Source organism: Eublepharis macularius, chromosome 18 (genome assembly GCF_028583425.1).
Source record: "Eublepharis macularius isolate TG4126 chromosome 18, MPM_Emac_v1.0, whole genome shotgun sequence".
Taxonomy (NCBI): domain Eukaryota; kingdom Metazoa; phylum Chordata; class Lepidosauria; order Squamata; family Eublepharidae; genus Eublepharis; species Eublepharis macularius.
The window spans coordinates 20,767,687-20,786,255 of NC_072807.1; the positions used below are offsets into that span (position 1 = coordinate 20,767,687).

Below are 18,569 nucleotides of genomic sequence, written 5' to 3' on the forward strand. Positions count from 1 at the left end.
TCGAGCTCCTTGGAAGAATGGTGAAATAAAAAACGCCTTAAGTAAATTAAAATGTAGCCTTTGCTTGCTTTTATGTACTGGTTTCCCAAACAAACCTTCACTTGCCTGAAATGTATCTGTGAAGGGCTATGGAAGACCCACTCAAGATCAGAGCAGTTCTTGATCTAGGTTTGATTTCTTGCCATTTGATCACTAATATTCAGAAGCTTGGAAAGTCTCCTTATTTTAAATGGGCTCATTGACTCAGTTTGCCCATATGCTGACCAGCTTTCCTTCAACCTGGTGCTGAATCTGTGGCAGCTACCGAGAGCAAGTGCCCATGTGAAAGAGTTCCTCTGCAATGATCTGCACAGCTGTATGAGGACTGAGCCTGTCACATGGCAAATCACTTTCGAGCAGACTTCCTGAAACAGTTGGTGGTATGACTTGGAAGTGTGTTGCTCAAAGGGAAAATCCCGTGTGGCATGTCCAAGTTCTTAGAGTCATCATGAGTCCTGGCCCGTGAAGTGGACCCTATCCTGCTATTCCTCTGATCAGAGTTTGAAGCCTTCCTCCAAATTAAGTTACTCTTCTGTTGGAGGAAGAGCCACTGAAGCTGGAGGAAGGTGCCTTCGACTGGAGGATGTCTCTGAGGAGGATGGTTGGATCCACCCCATTATGAAAAGTTTTTTAGCAGACCAAAATGGCCAACCTCGTCTTGTGATGAGTGAGATGATTTAAACCTGCTTTTCACCTAAGTTTATACTTTGCCAATTTGATAATGCATCGTTTGTCATGAGTATGCACTGACTAATGTCTGTTTCTACGCCCAGCATTCCATAAGCTTTCTTGTAAAAAAAAACACCCTTCTCTTTTCTCTCCTGTGCAGGTGACCTTTACAAAAAGGAAGTTTGGATTAATGAAGAAGGCCTATGAACTGAGCGTGCTCTGTGACTGTGAAATAGCACTCATCATTTTTAACAGTTCTAACAAACTCTTTCAGTATGCCAGCACAGATATGGACAAAGTTCTTCTCAAATACACAGAATACAACGAGCCACACGAAAGCAGAACCAACTCTGATATTGTTGAGGTAACACAGTTGTAATCATGAATTAATTTCTTGCCTGCTTTATCCGTGTTATCTGAAGAAGTGAGATGTTGCTCACGAAAGCTCATACCCTACCACTAATTTTTTTAGTCTTATAGGTGCTACTGGACTCTTGCTCTTTTCCACTGCTGCAGACAGACTAACAACGGCTACCCATCTTGATCTTTCCTGCTTTAGTTCAGAAAAAGCCACTGCATCTGAATGTTAACCAAAGTCCTGGGAATTAATTGAATTTTACACTCTGTTTAGCCTAACTGCTCAGATAAGGGCAAGATGGATCCTTTTGTCAACATAAAGTGATCACTGGATCTCAAGTACTACTGGTTCAGTATTACTTAAACCAGGGCTTTTTTTGTGGGAAAAGAGGTGGTGGAACTCAAGACTGCACAATGACGTCACTTTGAGTCAGCTGAGACAAAGGGGGAGTTCTTTTAAAGTTTAAATTGTCCTCCGTGAAAATGATCACATGGTTGGTGGCCCCGCCCCCCTGATCTCCAGACAGAGGGGAGTTTAGATTGCCCTCTGCGCCGCTGCTTGGCGCGGAGGGCAATCTAAACTCCCCTCTGTCTGGAGATCAGGGGGCGGGGCCACCAGCCATGTGATCATTTTCAAGAGGTGCCAGAACTCCATTCCACTGTGTTCCTGCTGAAAAAAAGCCCTGACTTAAGCCCTTGTCATCATGGAATTTCATTATGTGTTTTCTCTCTTTTATGGAAGAACATTGAACCTTATCCATTTTTAGACCTACCAGTGATCCCTTCTACTGTTCATATGTATGTGTTCCTTGTATCAAAGGAGGCATAAAGGATTTGGGACTTTGTGAATTGGCCTATTTTGTTGTTACTTGCTGAGTAGGATTTTTGTGGACTTAATATACATTCCAGCTTATGAATTGTTTTAAGGAACTTTTAAAGAGCACCCTGCTCTCAGTTTCAGAGTCAGAGGCTGTTTTTAGGATCGTATTTTTGCTTCGGTGTTCACATAATTTGCAGCTCTTGCCATGGGGCAGTTAAATCAATACTACAGTTTAAGTGGGTTGCTATTCAATCCTTCTGTTGCCATTTTTTATTCAAACTTTTAAAAATAATCACTTTGATAAGAAAATCTCGGAATTGTGTAACTGATCTCCCAGTGGAATTCTGGCCATGAAAATGACTGCACAGCTCTGGGCGATGTCTTTTCAAGCAAGTAGCAAATGGTGTTTTGAGGAGAGGATGGGTGGGACAGCCTATGTTCTGTATAATTGCTCATCTGCTGGCATGTCTCCTTATTGAGCTGGTAGAGCATGGAGAACTATGATACTAGGATGCATAGAGATGTCCCACTATTCTGTTTAAGGTTCCTTTCTGTATTCTAAAGCTTGTCTTTTAGCTGAGAGAATATATAGCTACTACCTTGATCCTCGTTGAAGTCTCTCCTTCTGAATGGAACTTTTATATAGATATCTGATGCAGTGGCTCCAAGTCACGCAGTGTAAAACAGTATTCCAGGGGTACACATTGAAGACCGACAAAAATTTATTCCAGCATAAACTTTCATGATTCAGAGCTCTCTTCAGCAGACACACTCCATCTCATGAAAGCTTACGGTGCCAATGGATTTGTCTTTTATTTGCTGTTACAGACTAACACAGCTACCCATTTGGAATTACAGCCTTACAGTGAGGCTTGATATAGTACAGCTCATTGTCTCCCTCTGGGAAGGAGACAGGCTAATAGAAATGAATTCTAGTCTCCACTTTGGTTGCCAAGCTCTGGACTGGCAATCCTGGGAGCAATGAAGGGGGGGCGGAGCCTGAGGAGGGGCAGTGTTGCTGACACTGATGAAATTTCTGGATAGGCAGCCGGAAGTGATGTCACAGTGGCAGTGACTTTTGAGGAGTTCCTAGAGCGTCACTGGTGCTGTGACCTCATTTCTGTGACATCATGACATCAATGCTGTCGATTCCCCCCTCCCCCAATTTTTCTCCCAATGCTCTATGAAGCAAGCCCAGGGGATAGAGCAAGGAGGCATGGGTGAGCAGCTAGTAAGCCTAAGTGCTCTTAGTTACTGTTTTGTGGTTTGACCAGTCCCGTCTCTGCTCTGTAGGCCATTTCCAGGCCATTGCTAAATGCTTAACCAAAGATCTCTGTACTAGAAGTTTTTCTTGATAAATCTTAAAAAACCTTTCAGCAACTTGCATGCCTAGTGCGGCAGCTCCAGCAAATTACAGTGAGAGGGTGTGACCTGAAGTAAATTGCAACACTTCGCTTGACCTTCAGTAAAGCCTTCTTTTATCTAATTGTATAGTTGCATTTCATGCCTAGTGGCACCGCGCCAACAACGGGTGCAGTCTTGGGTCTGCACACTGGCACAGCAGTAACCTTCAGTGCTGTGACATCACTGAGAATGCCGTGCAATGCAGTAGTCATCACGCGAGGGTTCTTGGCAGCCACAACAGACTCGAACAAGGTGTGGAAAAGGCAACATTCTCTGTAGTTCGGCACATATTAGCCCAGGCATTGACAAATTTCCTTTGGCTTTAGGAGCAAGACATTTTTCATCCTTCAGAGTTTTATATTTTAATGATGCTATTTTCTAATTATTGCTACCACAAAACCTAATCCTAAACCCTTCACCAAGTTTTTAAAACCTATGAATGATCATTACCACTGGCCTCTGCCCCTAGCCTAACTTCTTCCCAATTTCTCATAATTTCATTGTTTTTTTCAAAAAGCTCCGTTAAATTGATTATTGCAGGTGGTAGAGAAAGCAGCTGGTTAAAAAATGACTTGATCTACCACCACTGAATGGTGTTAACAGAACACTGGCAAGAAGTTTGTTTATATTCCTTTTTGTCACACAACAAAACATAGATGTGAAATGATAAATAAGCTTCCACTCCTGCTGCTGAGAGCAAGTACAATAAAATCATTACTGAAAATACAATGAAATTTCTAAAAACCATGATGAGTTGGTGCCTGGGGTTGCCTTAGTCCTTCTCTTCAATTGAAATTAAGCTTCAGCCCATATATCAGGAATTATTGTTTATTCTTCTGCTTCTTCCCCTCTCTTCCCTTCATTTGGTCTCTCATGTCAATTTTTAGATTGCAAGCTCCACCCTTAAAAGTCTGTAAAATCTGCCTTATGAACCCTCCCAACCAGTATGGCCAGCTTGAAAGGCCCTGCTTTTGGTACCCTCCCTCCTTCTGCGATTAAGTGGGCGGCAACCGGGGAGAGGGCCTTCTCGGTAGTGGCGCTATAACTCTTGAACTTTTTCACCAAGGAGATTCGTCTGTCCCCTTCCGTTGCCATTTTCTGCCAGCAGGCGAAGACTTCTTTGTTTTGTTTGGCAATCCCTGAGGAATCCTTCCTTCTAGCCAATGTTTTAATTCAAGTACAGCAGCACCGTAAAGGCCAATAAGATTTCTAGGGTATAAACTTTCAAGAGTCAAAATTCCCTTTATCAGCTTTAAAAAAAAATTCCTTTGTATTTTAGCCCTGTTTTTAATTATGATGATGTGTTTGAGGGGTTGGTTTTAATGATTTTAAAATGTAATTTTCTTATGTATATTTCAGTTGGTTAGCTGCTTTGGAGGCCCTTGTGAGGACAGAAAGGTGGGGTATAGATTGTATAAAACAAAAATAAAGTGTCAAGCTCATCGACAAAAGCTATATACCTAATATTTGCCATCCTGGGAGCCAACAGACTGCAAGGAATAGAGGGGACGGAGCCTTCTTAGTTGTGGCTTCCTGGTAATAAAGGAGCCAGGTGGGAGTGTCTCTCTGGCAAGGCAGAACACGTGGAACTGGAGAGCTCTGCTTACCGTGGCACAAGCCGCAGTGTTGTGGCTGCGCTTGAACTGGAATGCTTGGATAAGAATGCAAAGCAGAAAGACAATGTTATTTTCCTGAGTGTTTTGAGATGTGCTTAAACAATAGTATGAACTATAAGTAAGAATCTGGCAGGCCGCCAGAGGCAAGTGAGAGTTTCCTCTCATTGGCTGCACAGAGCAGCTTTGGTTAATTTTAAGATAGCTCATAATTTTTTTCCTTTTACTCCATTGATATGCTGTACATGATATGCTGCAAAAATTTTATTTTTCATTTATTCATATTTTCGATTTATATTCCGCCCTCCTCGCACAAGCAGGCTCAGGGAGGCTTGTAAATCTTGTGCATTTCAGTGCCTATTTATTTATAATTTAAAGGATGGAAGATTGGCAAATGGAAGCATTGGAATCCCGTTTCAGTCAGTCCCAAAATATTTTACCTCCCCTTTTTTTTAAAAAAAGTGTGTTTTACAAAGCATCGTGAGAATTAGTAACACCAAATGCCCTTTGTTAAGAAGCTCTTAGACTGGTTGCAACAGGCCTTGACATCTTGCCACTCTGCTTGCAAAACCCTCAATATGGGGCAAGTAGGCTAATATAAAAAGCTGTGAGCTGGTAACTTCTATGGACTAACTTGAGTGAGGTAGAACGAAGTTTGATGTTTTGTGTTTCCTTTTTGAATACTTCCTAGCTGTCTTCAGAGCTTGCTTGTTAACCTAGGGAATTTCAGGGCAGAATTCATATATGACTAGTGGGGACTCATGAAACTTTGGAGGGGGGGAGGTTCCATCCATCCCCCTCCCAGCCTGCTAGGCCAGCCACTCACTGGCTATGTTGCCCACCTGCTGCACTGCCAACTTTGCCGGCCTGCCTGTTGCAGTGGAGGAAGACTGTGGAGGCTCCTACTTCTCCTTGCCCACCTGCTGCTTGTCTGCAGCACCAGCAGCAGTGGGAGCAGTGGTGAACTATGAAAGCTGCCACGCTGCCCTCCCCTGCCCACTTGCAGTGCCTCTGCACCAGCCATTCAGGCTGAGGACCACAGCACCAGCGGCAAGGGCGGGGGGCAGTGACAGTGGCTTCTGGTCCCCACCTGCTCGCAATGCCCTGCCTCAGCCTGACTGGCTCAGGTGACGGGAAGGCACCTGCGCCACTTTCTGTAAAAATGATGGCCCATTTCCTTTTTCAACATACGCTTTAAGGGGATCTGATGATGGTCTGCAAAGCTTGAGATTCTCCCAGGTCCGTAGAAAAATATCTGTTGTATATACCAGGCCCATTCTCTGTGTCTAACAATCAGCACGGGGGCTATGTTCACAATTAGATTTATGTTGCTAAAGTATCAATGGTGCCAATGTTAGTGCGCTATGGAAATTGTGAGTTTCGTACCAAGGGCTGGATCCTCGTCCAGTCCCCCTCCTCACTGCATCCCCCCCCCCCAGTCCTGCTGGGTTTTTATGCTATTAGGTTCATAAATTCCTGGAATAGCCTTCTCAATAGTCAAAATGGGAGGCCCTCTTGTTGCCTTTATTTTGTGAAAAAACTGGTTGGATCCATCCCCAAGTTTTGTAATGCAGTATAAGAAGAATGCTACTCAACTATGTTTACAACTTTCTGTTATTCTTGGAGTGTAGCAACAGAGCTTGGAAGTTCTGCAGTTGTGTCATTCCCTGCTAGTTCTGTCCTTTTCTGTTAAGAAAACACCTAATCGGTACCACCCTCTCATTAATTTAAAGTGACATGGTTCAGGCCGGTTGTCTGCAATGTGACCTACCTTCTTGTTTGACTTGTGTTACACTAAATGACATCTTTGCTAGTGACACAAGGGCGGAAAAAGCGTTTTGATGTCTCTTGGGAAAAATAGTTCTGCATTCTAAAATCCTGCAGATGTTTAGATCACTGGCTATCAAACTTCACAAGTCAAGAGGATATCATCTAGTCACAGTTATTCATGAGCTGTTTGCATCCTGTGGGAGTTCCAAAATGACAGGCTGCCTATCCCCGTTTCTCAAAGGAAACAAGGCGTCCACGACAACTTTGTGTATGTAGATATAGTGGGCTGAATCCAACCCATTTTTCTCGTGGTGAAGAAGAGAGGAAGGAGGGTCCCCTTGGACACCAGAAGGGTTATGCTAGGGAGTTGCAGGACTTGTACAGACTATACACATCTGGGATGCGGGAAAGTAGTAAGGTGAGATGGAGTCCAAAAGCTGGCTGGATCCAACCCAATTTGTTTTCATCCAGACAGAGCTTTTCTTCTGGCATGAAGACCTTTGTTACAGTTATTCATGCATGTCTTAGGTCAGGGCTTAACAAATCCCATATGCCAGGTCACTATGGCACCTAGACATTTCATTATGGCGCCTAGGGTTTTCTGCATTAATTTTATTGTACTGTATCTCTGAGATCAGCAGTAGAATTATAAAGCTAATGTATCATTTCATATCAGAATATGTTTTGTAGTATGACAAAAATGCATGTATATGAAGTTCTTAGATTTGCTTGTTTTTATGTTAGCTTTACGTCATTCATTGTCGGTAGATGAAATAATTTGATATATATATTGGCTCCAACATAGATGGATCTGTTTAAATTGATCTTTTTAAAGCAATAACAGAATTATGAAAAATGGGGTGGAGTTTCGATTAGAATTAGAAGTTAGCTTTTTACTAATTTTTGTTAGAGCTTTAGTAAAATTACAAGAAAGTGTGAAGAATTTAGGACTAGGTTTTGTGGTAGCAGTAATTAAGAAAACATGCTCACTAAAATCCAGAACCCTGCTGAACCAATGGGTCTAGCTCCTAAATTGTGGAGCCAACTTCTAAAGCCCCTCCAAGTTTCTCAAGGCTAGTCTTAGCTATGTATGTGGACGATTGGGAACTAGCTCCTCATTCTACCATTCTAACAAATAAAAGGATGGACCTGAGACTACTTCCTTGGACAAAAATAAAAATTTGAAAATTGTACGTGAGCACATTCCCTTGATAGATTACTGCTGATTACTTTCTTCTTTCCTTCTGGGTAGCCACACTAGATTATCTAGTGTGGTCAAGATGCTTCCTGTTTAGGGTAAGAGTACAGTCTCTAGACCAGATGTTCAAACCCAGATGGGAAGCTTTTTAGTTACCACAGTTATCAAACTGCTTCAACAGCAAGACACTCTCTTGGATAATCAGCACAGGAGGTCGATAGCAATATGATGTAAAGATATACTGCCATCCATATCAAATTACTTTCTACCTGTGTATACCAAAACATAAACAGTGCGGCTGTAGTAATGTTTATGCTCTAATACAGTGATATTCAGTGGCTCAGGAGCCACCTGTAGCTCTTCAGCATGCCACCTGTGGCTCTTCTGAGCACTGTTTCCCAATATGGCATCTGTCCCGTGTTTCTGGAAAGTGGGCACGGCCCTTGCCCAATGAGGCTTGTGGTTGGCAGGTTCTTCCCCCCCTTGCAACAGGTATTGCCAAAGGAACAGGAAAGCTGCAAGCCTCCCGGAGGTGCAGGCTTCGTGTCAAGGAGGAAAGTAAATGTGGCTCTTTTGGTTGATGGTAATGGAGAATAACCAGCTTTTAGGACACTGCACATGGCACTTATTTAGTCATGCATACCTGCAGCATAAGGAAATGGGTGCATCATGGCAAACCTGGTGGAGTCTATACTGAGGTGTTAAGGGCTTAGTTAGGGGGCAAGATTGGATTATAAAGATCATGAACAGGTGGCTGAGGCAGGAATACTGGCAGTGATGGCTTTCTTTGTCTTTAATTTCTAGAGTTGCTATTATGTATACACACATTTTTAGAATACGTGACTGAATTTCCATGCTCTTAGCATTTTGAATCTGTTCTTTAAATAGTGCCTACATAGTCTATGCAGAAGCTCTTGGCTGTCAAAACCGAAGAAGAGCTAACGTTTCCCTTTTCAAAGAGCCGTACGTCCCATGTTTAGCAGTTCATCAGCTACTAGGCCAGAGGATTTTTATTGCCTCATTTGCTGCATGTGGAAAGGAAGGCAAAGTAGTCATTCAGAAAGCCCGCTTGGAGGTTGTTTTAGAAGCTTGGGACGTTGCAGTTGGCGTGTGCCCTTTGCCAGTGATCTTCTGAACAAGGTAGCTGTTTAAAATGTGGTTCATCTTAAAGTTATATGCTGTTCAGCGGCAACAGAACAGTTAACCATGAGCGTGTATGATAACTTTATTTGAACTGTGTGCTCTCCGTCGCCAGGCTTTTTCTGTACCTTTCTTTGGATAATGAATAGTTAAGTCTTAAGTGGGAATCTATATGGACATAACAGAGTGTTTACTGCAACTCAGTCTTATCTTTGTTAGGTTTCTAGTGATCCTCATTTGCAACAGAATGTGCAGGGAATCTTTTGGGGATGCCACGAGTTAAGATATACAGTACCCCATCTAAAACTGCAAGGAATAATACTTCATATTTCATCATGTATTAGAAAATACTGGGGAGGAAGTGCCATTGGTTTTCTTTAAAAAATGTGGATATGTAGTAGTAGTAGTTTTTAAACAACGTACACCCTTTGGGACAGTGAGATGCCAACATTTGCGTTTGCTTCTGAAGATGCATGTTGGGGCAAACCCTATTATATTTTACTTGCTTCCAGAAAAATGGAAGCAACAGGGCTCTCGTCCTCAGATTCTGGTTCTGCCAAAGCAACAGCTATCCTTGTTCTAATTAATGGAACCAGCTGTTGTGTTGTTTGTGACCAGGATTCAAAAAGCTACATCAAGTGTGCCTGGGGGCTTGTGCTCACCCAATGAGGTTTTTTATGAGCAGCGGACCTGTAGGTTGTTGCAGTCTGTTTCTGAAGCTCGCTGTAGTTGCTGGCCCCCAGTTTCTGTGGTCCAATAACCAAGCTGTTCCACAGTTGGAAGAAATGAGAGGAGAAGCAGCTATATGAATGTGGTAGGCATTGAGTTGGTGTTTGATGTTTGTAAGAACTAAAGTCCATTGTATTGATTTTATGTAGGAATATTTGGCACAAGCCTGTTTCCCTTTGAAAGGCGAAGGTTTTTTATTCCTTGTTCAGTGGTACTGAATGCACTTGACATCATAGATTAAGGGATACCCATAAAAGTGTGTGTGTGTGTGTGTGTGTGCTACGCCTTTGCAAAAAAGAGGAATTTTAGAAATGTTTGCAAATGTGTTGTGTTACACAGATGTACTTGTTGAGGTTGTGGATGCATGAAAGCAGAACACTTGTTAGCAAATAGAAGTTTGTTTGCTGCCATGTAATGTGTGGTGTGGTCCTTGCATCCATTTACACGATGAAAATGTAAGTGTGGATCCCGTGCAGCGCAAGCTGAACTGTGTTGTCTAAACTTTAACTTTTCCACTTCCCTCTCCCTCTGCAATCTTCTGTGCCCCACAAAACTGTGCCACCATGAGTCAGTGTCTCTCCCCAAAAGTCATGGAAGTTGAACGGGGAGGGCCTGTAGTGACTGGGGGGCGGGGTGGACAGTGAAAATCACCCTGGACCGTGAGCAAAAGCATGAACTGTAAGTGGAAGGGGAGCTTTGGATCCAAGCAATGGGGCCCCTTTCTTGGAGTCTCTCTACACGAGACATATTAGAGGAGAACACTCAAGTGTAGGGAGACGCCATGTTAGCCGGGAAGCATAGTTTAAAAAGACAGATCCAAAGGCTCTGTCAATTTCACCTCCCTACACAGAGCCTGCTGAGACTGCTTCTCAGAGGGTTGGTTAATTTCATCTTCACCTCCCTCAGGGATCTGTTAATTTCACCTCCTCTTAGGGAGGCAAAGATGAAATTAACAAACTACTGAGGAAGGATCTCTGCAGGCTCTGTGTAGAAGTGTGAAATAAATTGATGGAGCCTTCTGCTATCTTTTTAAACTATGCTTCCCAGCTAACATGGCGTCTCCCTACACTTGAGTGTTCTCCTCTAAGATGTGTCGTGTAGAGAGACTCTTGACCTTTTTTTCCTTGATAGCAGCCTAGAAAGCAACTGACCAAATACAGTAGTCCCTATGTTTTGACTGGTGAGGAAGAGGGGCATTTCAATGGTGAAAAAGCCAAAGAATCATCTCACAGTTTAGTGATTTGAATTAGTGAACCAGCCTCGATTTTCAAGTAAGAAATATTGTTAACTGGTACATAAACTTTTTAGTTCAAGGTTGTCAGAACTCCTACCTAAAATGTCATATGTAAATACTGCTGGGACACCTTCTGTTGCCTGGGGTTTATGGTCCCTTTTCAGTCACATGCAAATATTTTAGGTTTCAGCCTTAGAAGGCTTATTCTGCCTATATTATAAAACAAAAGCACATAAACACTAGAAAAGCCTTAAAATTGGTCACAAAGTTTGGATCCAGTCTAATATTTCTGAGGGTGCAAGGATTTCTACCCGCAGAGTGTAATTTTGCACCACCACACCCCTGGCAGGTGACCCCGAGGAACAGTATTTAAGAGGTGGAGCATTCTAGGTCACCATAGAAGAGGGGAAGTTGGAAAATTGTGCTCAACCAACAGAAATACTTGCAATGGAAACATGTAATTCCAAGCCAAGGACTACTTGTCAAAGCAATTACTTCCTATTAACTTTTTGCATTTTTATTTCACCCGCCAAGAAGCTCCAGGTGACATACATTGTTCACTCCATTCCATGTTATTATTACAACAGCCTTGCAAGGTTGGCTTGACTTAAAGTGTCTGGCCACCCACAGTGACATCTTTAAGCTGGGATTGTACTCTTCTCCACCCACTGATCTCAATGGATTTAGAAGGATGTATAAGTGGCAGTGAATCTGCGTTGACCCTGGGTGTCCTTGGTCCTTGTCAGACATTAACCGTAATATAATGTTTGCTCTCATATAGTTTCTTGCATCCGATTTTAAAGGCAACTTTAATTAGGAAGGTTGCAATATTATTTACTGTATAGTTAGTTTATAACAAAAGACTGCTGTATTTTAAAATTGGCAAATGCCAGAAGTTAACCTGTGCAGATTATTTGAATTTAACTCTAAGCAGAACTTTATCACACTTGGAAATTAATACTTACATTTGAAAACCATTCTTCTAGACCTCTAAATCCTGAATGGCTAATAAGTAAAACTGCATACTGTGGTCGGTAAAGGCTAGATTAAATTTAACCTGATTCCAGTTGGCATTGTATCAGATGGTGTTAGTGAATCTAAGCCAAAATGTTGCTTGACGTTAAGGATTACAAAAGAATGTAACAGATCAGTTACTTTTGTTTTCTTGTATGTGTGCATGTATAGTTTGTGTCATGTTATCTGCGCAGGTATTAGGATGTCAAAATCTATTGGAGCAATGCCAAAACCCCTTAAGGACATATATTACAGTGGTTGCTTGTTTTGGATTTTAAGCACTGTTGGAATGTGGGTTGAACTGCAAGTCATTGGGTAACCCCTTTGACTCTTTAGATCTATTGCTATGATGTAAGCTTTTATATGTAAGTGATCCGCAATGTTGTGATGACAGGTGCCATGGTTCCTAATGATGCTTTTCTGGCACCCGCCTGCTACTTCCTCCCACAAAGTAAAGAGCCAGCCCTGGCTTTCCTTCACTTCATCACAGCAGGAGATGCTTTAGAAAAGCCTGGGGGGTCATTGTTTTTGTGTCTGCAGGGGACTTTGCTCGGAACCTCCTAACATTTTGTGGGATCTGCCAGCATTTTGAGATTCAGTTCAGCCCCCCCCCCCCCCCGTGAAAGCCATGTTTTGATTAGTCCCACTCTCCATTGTAGCCATTTTGTTGTGGCACCCAGTGTCTTTTCTCACAATTCAAAAAATCCCCGCTGTATCAGCAAGATTGGTGATCCCAGTGACCTTCGTGACCACACATGCATTTTGTCCCAACTGTCTGATGTCCCAACCCAGTGTGTACAGCATGCCAGTTTGGTGTAGTGGTTAAGAGCATGGGACTCTAATCTGGAGAGCCGAGTTTGATTCCCCACTCCTCCACTTGTAGCCAGCTGGGTGACCTTGGGCTAGTCACAGTTCTCTGGAGCACTCTCAGCCCCACTCACCTCACAGGGTGTTTTGTTGTGGGGATAATAATGGCATACTTGGTAAACCGCTCTGAGTGGGCATTAAGTTGTCCTGAAGGGCAGTATATAAATCGAAGGTTACTATTATAATTATCTGTGTAAAACTTGAAGACCTGTCAGTTGCATCTTACAGGGCCACTAATGATCGTGTGCATACGCTTCTGCACTTGCCATAACTTCTAAAGCTTTTGGAGCATAAAGAACTCTTCCCTTCTCCCCTTTGATTTGGCATTTCTCAGAGTCAAGAGTAGGGCTAGTACTGCATGACCTTGGCTCCACATTTGCTGTTGCGATGTGAAGAGCTTCTATTTATTCATTTTATTTTATTTAGGAAATTTTTGTGCCACTTCTCCAGGACAACAAAGGCAGCTTATAAAGTAAAATGTGGTGAAAACGTAAAACAGCATAAAAGTCATTAAAATCAACACTGAAAAAAACCTCAGGATTAAAATTTCCGAGCTAGAGTAACAGTAGTTTTTTTTATGTTCACAATTCTGCCTTCTAACATTCCTTGTTCCTGGAGAGATGGTGATTGTGTTGTCCCTTGGGAGTTAAGATACAACGGGGCTTCTTTAAGAAATGCAGTATGTAGGGGTGGGGGAGTCTCACCTTCTGACTGATATTTAGGCAAAGACCATAACACGGGTGTTCAGTTTTACTAAAAATGTACTCAGGGGGCTTGGGCAGTTGAAGAGTCCAGGCTCAAAGGAGGTCCTTGCCGAAAGCTGTAGCATAAGAACATTAGAGCCCTGATCGATCGGACCAGTGGTTCATGTCTGTCCAGCATACTGTTTCATACATTGGCCAACCAGTTGCCCTGGAGGTCCAGCATGTAGGACAAAGAGGCCAAGGCCTTCCTCCGATGCTGCTTTTGGTATAGAGAGGTTTGCTGCTTCTATATTTGGAAGTCCCCTTTTACGTCCTAATGTGAAGCAATGCTTTGGCCTAGATTCACAAGTCCTTGATGCCAGCTGTCTCACTCCCTGAGAGCTGTAGTAGCTTAGAATCTATGAGGCAAATGGATCTTGTCCCTCAGCCTTGACCCTGACAACTGATAAAAGGGTGCATAAGACCTGGCTTAAAAGGCGTGACTTAAAAACAGCTGTGAGAAATCTGCAAATGGAAGGAATCTAATGAAGACGCTGGTCTTGTGGCCTCAACCCTTGCCAGGCACCATAGAGCAGTGAAGAAAAGGTTGGGTACCAATGACTCTTCCATTGAGGACCTTTCTAAGAAGATTAAATGTTCAGGAGATTCAACAGAACAAGCACCTGTAGCAGAAACATCCCTGGAGAGTATCAAAATGCAAGATTTGGGTCCAGTAGCACCTTCCAAGACCAACAAAATCTCCAGGTATGAGCTTTCCAAAGTTTGACAAAGGGAGCTTTGTCTCAGAAAGCTCACACCCTGAAAATCTAGTTGATCTTTAAGGTGCTACTGGACCCGAATATTGCTCTTCTACTACAGACCACCCAAAACTATCAGAATGCTCTAGGATCCCTTCTCTCCACCAGGACTCTCCACCAATGCTTTACCTTCATTCAGTTTCAGAAGAAATGGAGAATCAGGTACTGCTGGTGATGACTAGAATATTTTCTGTCCCTGCCTCCTTAGCTAGCATGGAAATAAGTACAATTTTTTTTAAAAAACCTGGCACTCTTTTGTTAGTTCTATAGAATATTCTCTGCCTATGTTTGATGGCTATTAGGATTTGGATTGCTGGTCAGATTTCAACATGACTTTCTCCCATTGTAGGCACTCTAAAACAGTGGTTCCCAACCTTTTTGGCACCAGGGACTGGTTTCATGGAAGACAATTTTTCCACGGACTAGGGGGGGAATGGTTTCAGGATGATAAAATTCTGCACTTTATTTCTATTATTACATTATAAGATATAATGAAATAATTATACAACTCACCACAATGCAGAATCAGTGGGAGCCCTGAGCTTGTTTTCCTGCAACTAGACGGACCCTACCTCGCCTGTTCCCTGGAGCTGGCTCTGCGCTCGCCCGCCACTCACCTCCTGCGCGGCCGGGTTGCTAACAGGCCACGGACCGGTACTGGTCTGCGGGCCGGGGTTTTCGGGACCCCTGCTCTAACATAGGAGATTATATCATATCTAGGTCTGTGATGCATGTTTGAGCTTCCCACATGTGGCCAAGCAGTGGAGGCTGAAGTTTCTGCATCACCAACATTAGAGAAAACCAAGGACAACTCCAGTTTCCATGAGAAATCTGAAGCATAAATTCCCCTTGGTTCAGGGGTTGCTGGAACGCTCTCATGATCCCTGAGTGTGCCATTAAAAGAAACTTCTGACCCCTTCATAATATGCTTCCAACAAAGAATTAGTGGTGCGTTATCCATAGTAACTTCTGATTTGGAACGGGAGGACTAAGCCAAATGTTCTGATCAAAGCCTTCCCCAGACAAGAGAACTGGCAGAAACTCATGCCGCGCACCTTTTACTTACACAGTGAGAAAATGTTGGTAATGAGATCTAAGTTCATGTTATCCTAGTAGAAGAGTAGGATCAACTCCTCAGGGTTAAACCTGTTATGCCAGAGGCTTTATCATCCTCACAAAGAATCCCAATTGGCAACCAGCCTTGACTTCTGCCGTCTCTCTCAAATTACAGTCAGTGGGGTGGGTTCAGCTGAATCTTCTCCTGATGAAAAAGGGAGGAAGGGACTACACAAAAATGTTACTCTGACTATCATGGGATCTGGAGGAACAAAAGTCATGTGAGGCAGGAGCAGGACTGGAATGTGGTGGAACGGAGTTCCGGCACCTCTTGAAAATGGTCACATGGTGCGGAGAGCAATCTAAAAATGATCACATGGCACGAAGGGCAATCTAAACTCCCCTCTGTCTGGAGATCAGGGGGCGGGGCCACCGGCCATGTGACCATTTTCACCATAGGCAGTTTAAACTTAAAAAAACTCCCCCCTTGTTCCAGATGACCCAAAGTGACGTCATTGTGCGGTCCTGGGAGCGCGCGCGCACTTTGTGCACGCGCATGTGGTACCAGGGGCACTACCTCCTGCCAAGAGTTGCCCCCTGTGCTGGCAACCCACTGAGTTCTACCACCTCTTTTCCCAGAAAAAAAGCCCTGGGCAGAAGTTTTACTGAAGAGGGAAGTTGGGTGAGATTGAGTGGGGAAAAAGTACTTCAGCAGGTTGCTTTGGTTTGTTTGTTGTATGCACTTGTTATCATCGTGAGTGCCCTTTGCAAAATCTCTGCATGGCGTGTTCTGATGGAGAGTTATAAGATGCTTTCCTACCTCTTTGAAGGCTTATTTTACAACTTTCCTCATGTTCTGAAGCTGTTGCCAAAAGGGGGCTAGTGGCTCACCCTTTCATAGTTTATGAAAAAACCATTTAAGCCAGTGGCTTTGTGTTGTTTGGGTTGCCTCCCTTTTTAAAATGGCATTCCTAGTAGCAGTCATTACTACTTGAAGAGCAACTCCACCCCCACCTGCGATACATAACCATGAAGTTGTCCAATGCCTTGGTTTAGCAGTCTAACGATATTTTTTGGAATTCATATTGACAAATATGATTTTCTGATCTTTTGCTGTGCTGTCTAATAGTAATCAACTTGGCATTTGCTAGATGTCTGCAAAGGTCTAATTTTTTAAAAAAATACTGCTTTGAACTTCGAGTTCTGGAAAAAGCAAGAAAAAGGCCTGTTTCTGTTTCTGGGAAGTACAAGAGACTCCATCTTTTCCCAGACTTCAGGCATCTCAATTGCTTTGCGCTTTACATTTGTTACAGTGACACCATCAGCACCCTTGAAAAACCCATGCTCATTCTGCTGGTAGCCCTACACCCTTTTGTGGCATTGCCAAGGGCCATCTCTTAAGCAAGGTTTTTTGCAAGGAGCCAACCTGGTATTCACCTTTGATGTTCTTTAAGCATGATGTCATCTATCAATGCCCTGAAGGAAGCAGGAATGGGCAGAGTAGAGTTGCAAAGTATTTTGACTTCTAACCTCTTACCTCCTTCACCAAGTAAGAGCCTTTCAGTCTTCCTTTTAACGGGTCTGCACAGAGGCTACGAAGAATGAAATGGAATTGCACTTAGAACAGATGTTCTTAGAGTAGCTCTCTGTGCGGTCACACCACACACCTGCCTTTCTACATTGGCTTTCGTACATAACAGAAACACTCTTCAGTGGCATCAGGACGGAGCTGAGTGGGTGAGGCACTGTGCTTGTTCCTTGTGAAGGGGATGTGAAGGAGTGCCTCAAGTTCTAGAAGCTCTAAGAGGGTCCATGGTTTGGGCCTGCAGGTGCGCAGATCACATGTGTGCCTGTGGAGAGCCACTTGAAGAATAGTTGCTAGGTACATCTCTGTTTTGTTGTGGCCAGGTGTGTGTATGTTTTTAATGCCAACGTGCCTTAGGCGTTTCAGTGAAATTTTGCTAACGTGCCATGTGCTGTGTCTGTCAAACTTAAAGACATTGCTTACTGTCCATAGGTTTAAAGAGATCTCTCTTTTAGGTCTTAAATTCAAGCACTTGAGATAAAAATAAGCTCTGCTCAATCTTGTACTACAAAATCAAATGAGAGAAATATTACTCCTACTATTAGTCCTACTACTAGAAGGAAGGTCAAGGGGAGCACAGTGAAATGGTCTCCGTGAGGCCGTTGAAGAAATTGTAGGGTTGAACACAACGTGTCATGTTGCTGGGCATGAAAGAGAAGAGCGTATGTAACCACGCTGGCAGATTAAGAGTTCAGGAAAGCACATGTTAATTATCTCCCAGTTATTCTTTGTAATTCAGTAGCATGACACTATGCTAAAAGCAAGGCAGTTAATGAAGATGTTTGAGTGGTTCACATTATGGTCTTAATTTGTTATTACTCCGGCTTACTGTCAGGGCAGATATAGCCAGTCCCAACAAATTGCTAGCCGTGACACTATTCACACTTTTATTTTCTGCTCTCTGAAAGAAAGTGCCCTGTGTTGCCAATGCCTATGTGAGAGGTGGTGTCCAAGTAGGGATGTGAAAGGGCTTTTGTGTCTCTGCTTGCCTATTCGGCATCATCTGCTGCGTCCTGGAATTCGGCTCATATATTTGCTGTTTTCGGCCTCTGAAGTTCATTGGGATGATTGAGATGAGACCCTCCCCTTCTGAAGATACATAAGGGGCAGGAACATACAGACCACAGAATTTGGCTACCAGGGACAGCCGAAATTTGTGATCTCTTGTTTATCTGTGAGAGTGGATAGAGGGGCATTCCTTTGTCTGCTTAGAGGTGAACTTTACACTTTAATTCAAACAAGGTTTAAAACTCAGCGCAAGGTTCCAAGTGTATGTGGAACTGTAAACTTGCCCTGAGTGTCAAGCAGAGGATGTATGGAGTGAAGCCAGGAAGAAGGTATGGAATAGCTCTACCGTACACACCAGCAAACTCCTAAGAATCAAAGTTCCAAGAATCAAGGCTTTCTCTCATTTGGAGCAAGAGCTGGTTATTGGATTTCGTAGGCTGTGAGAAGACCTGCTCTGTCCAGTCTCACTCTGTCTGCCTAGCTTTGATTAAAGATTACAGCATTCCACTTGCTTCCTTGATCACACGGGAGTAACTGCTTACTTTTATGGAGCTTGATAACGATA

At 43.1% G+C, this 18,569-nt stretch overlaps 1 protein-coding gene across 8 annotated transcripts in view; it reads left to right on the forward strand.

Moving 5' to 3' along the window:
- MEF2A (myocyte enhancer factor 2A) overlaps positions 1–18,569 on the forward strand; it is a 92,742-nt gene that overhangs the window by 35,643 nt on the left and 38,530 nt on the right. For all 8 annotated transcript variants that reach the window (XM_055002337.1, XM_055002332.1, XM_055002334.1 and 5 more), the window contains exon 3: positions 869–1,072. In XM_055002337.1, coding sequence (XP_054858312.1) covers positions 869–1,072 — 204 coding nt within the window. The remainder of the gene's footprint in view (positions 1–868; positions 1,073–18,569) is intronic.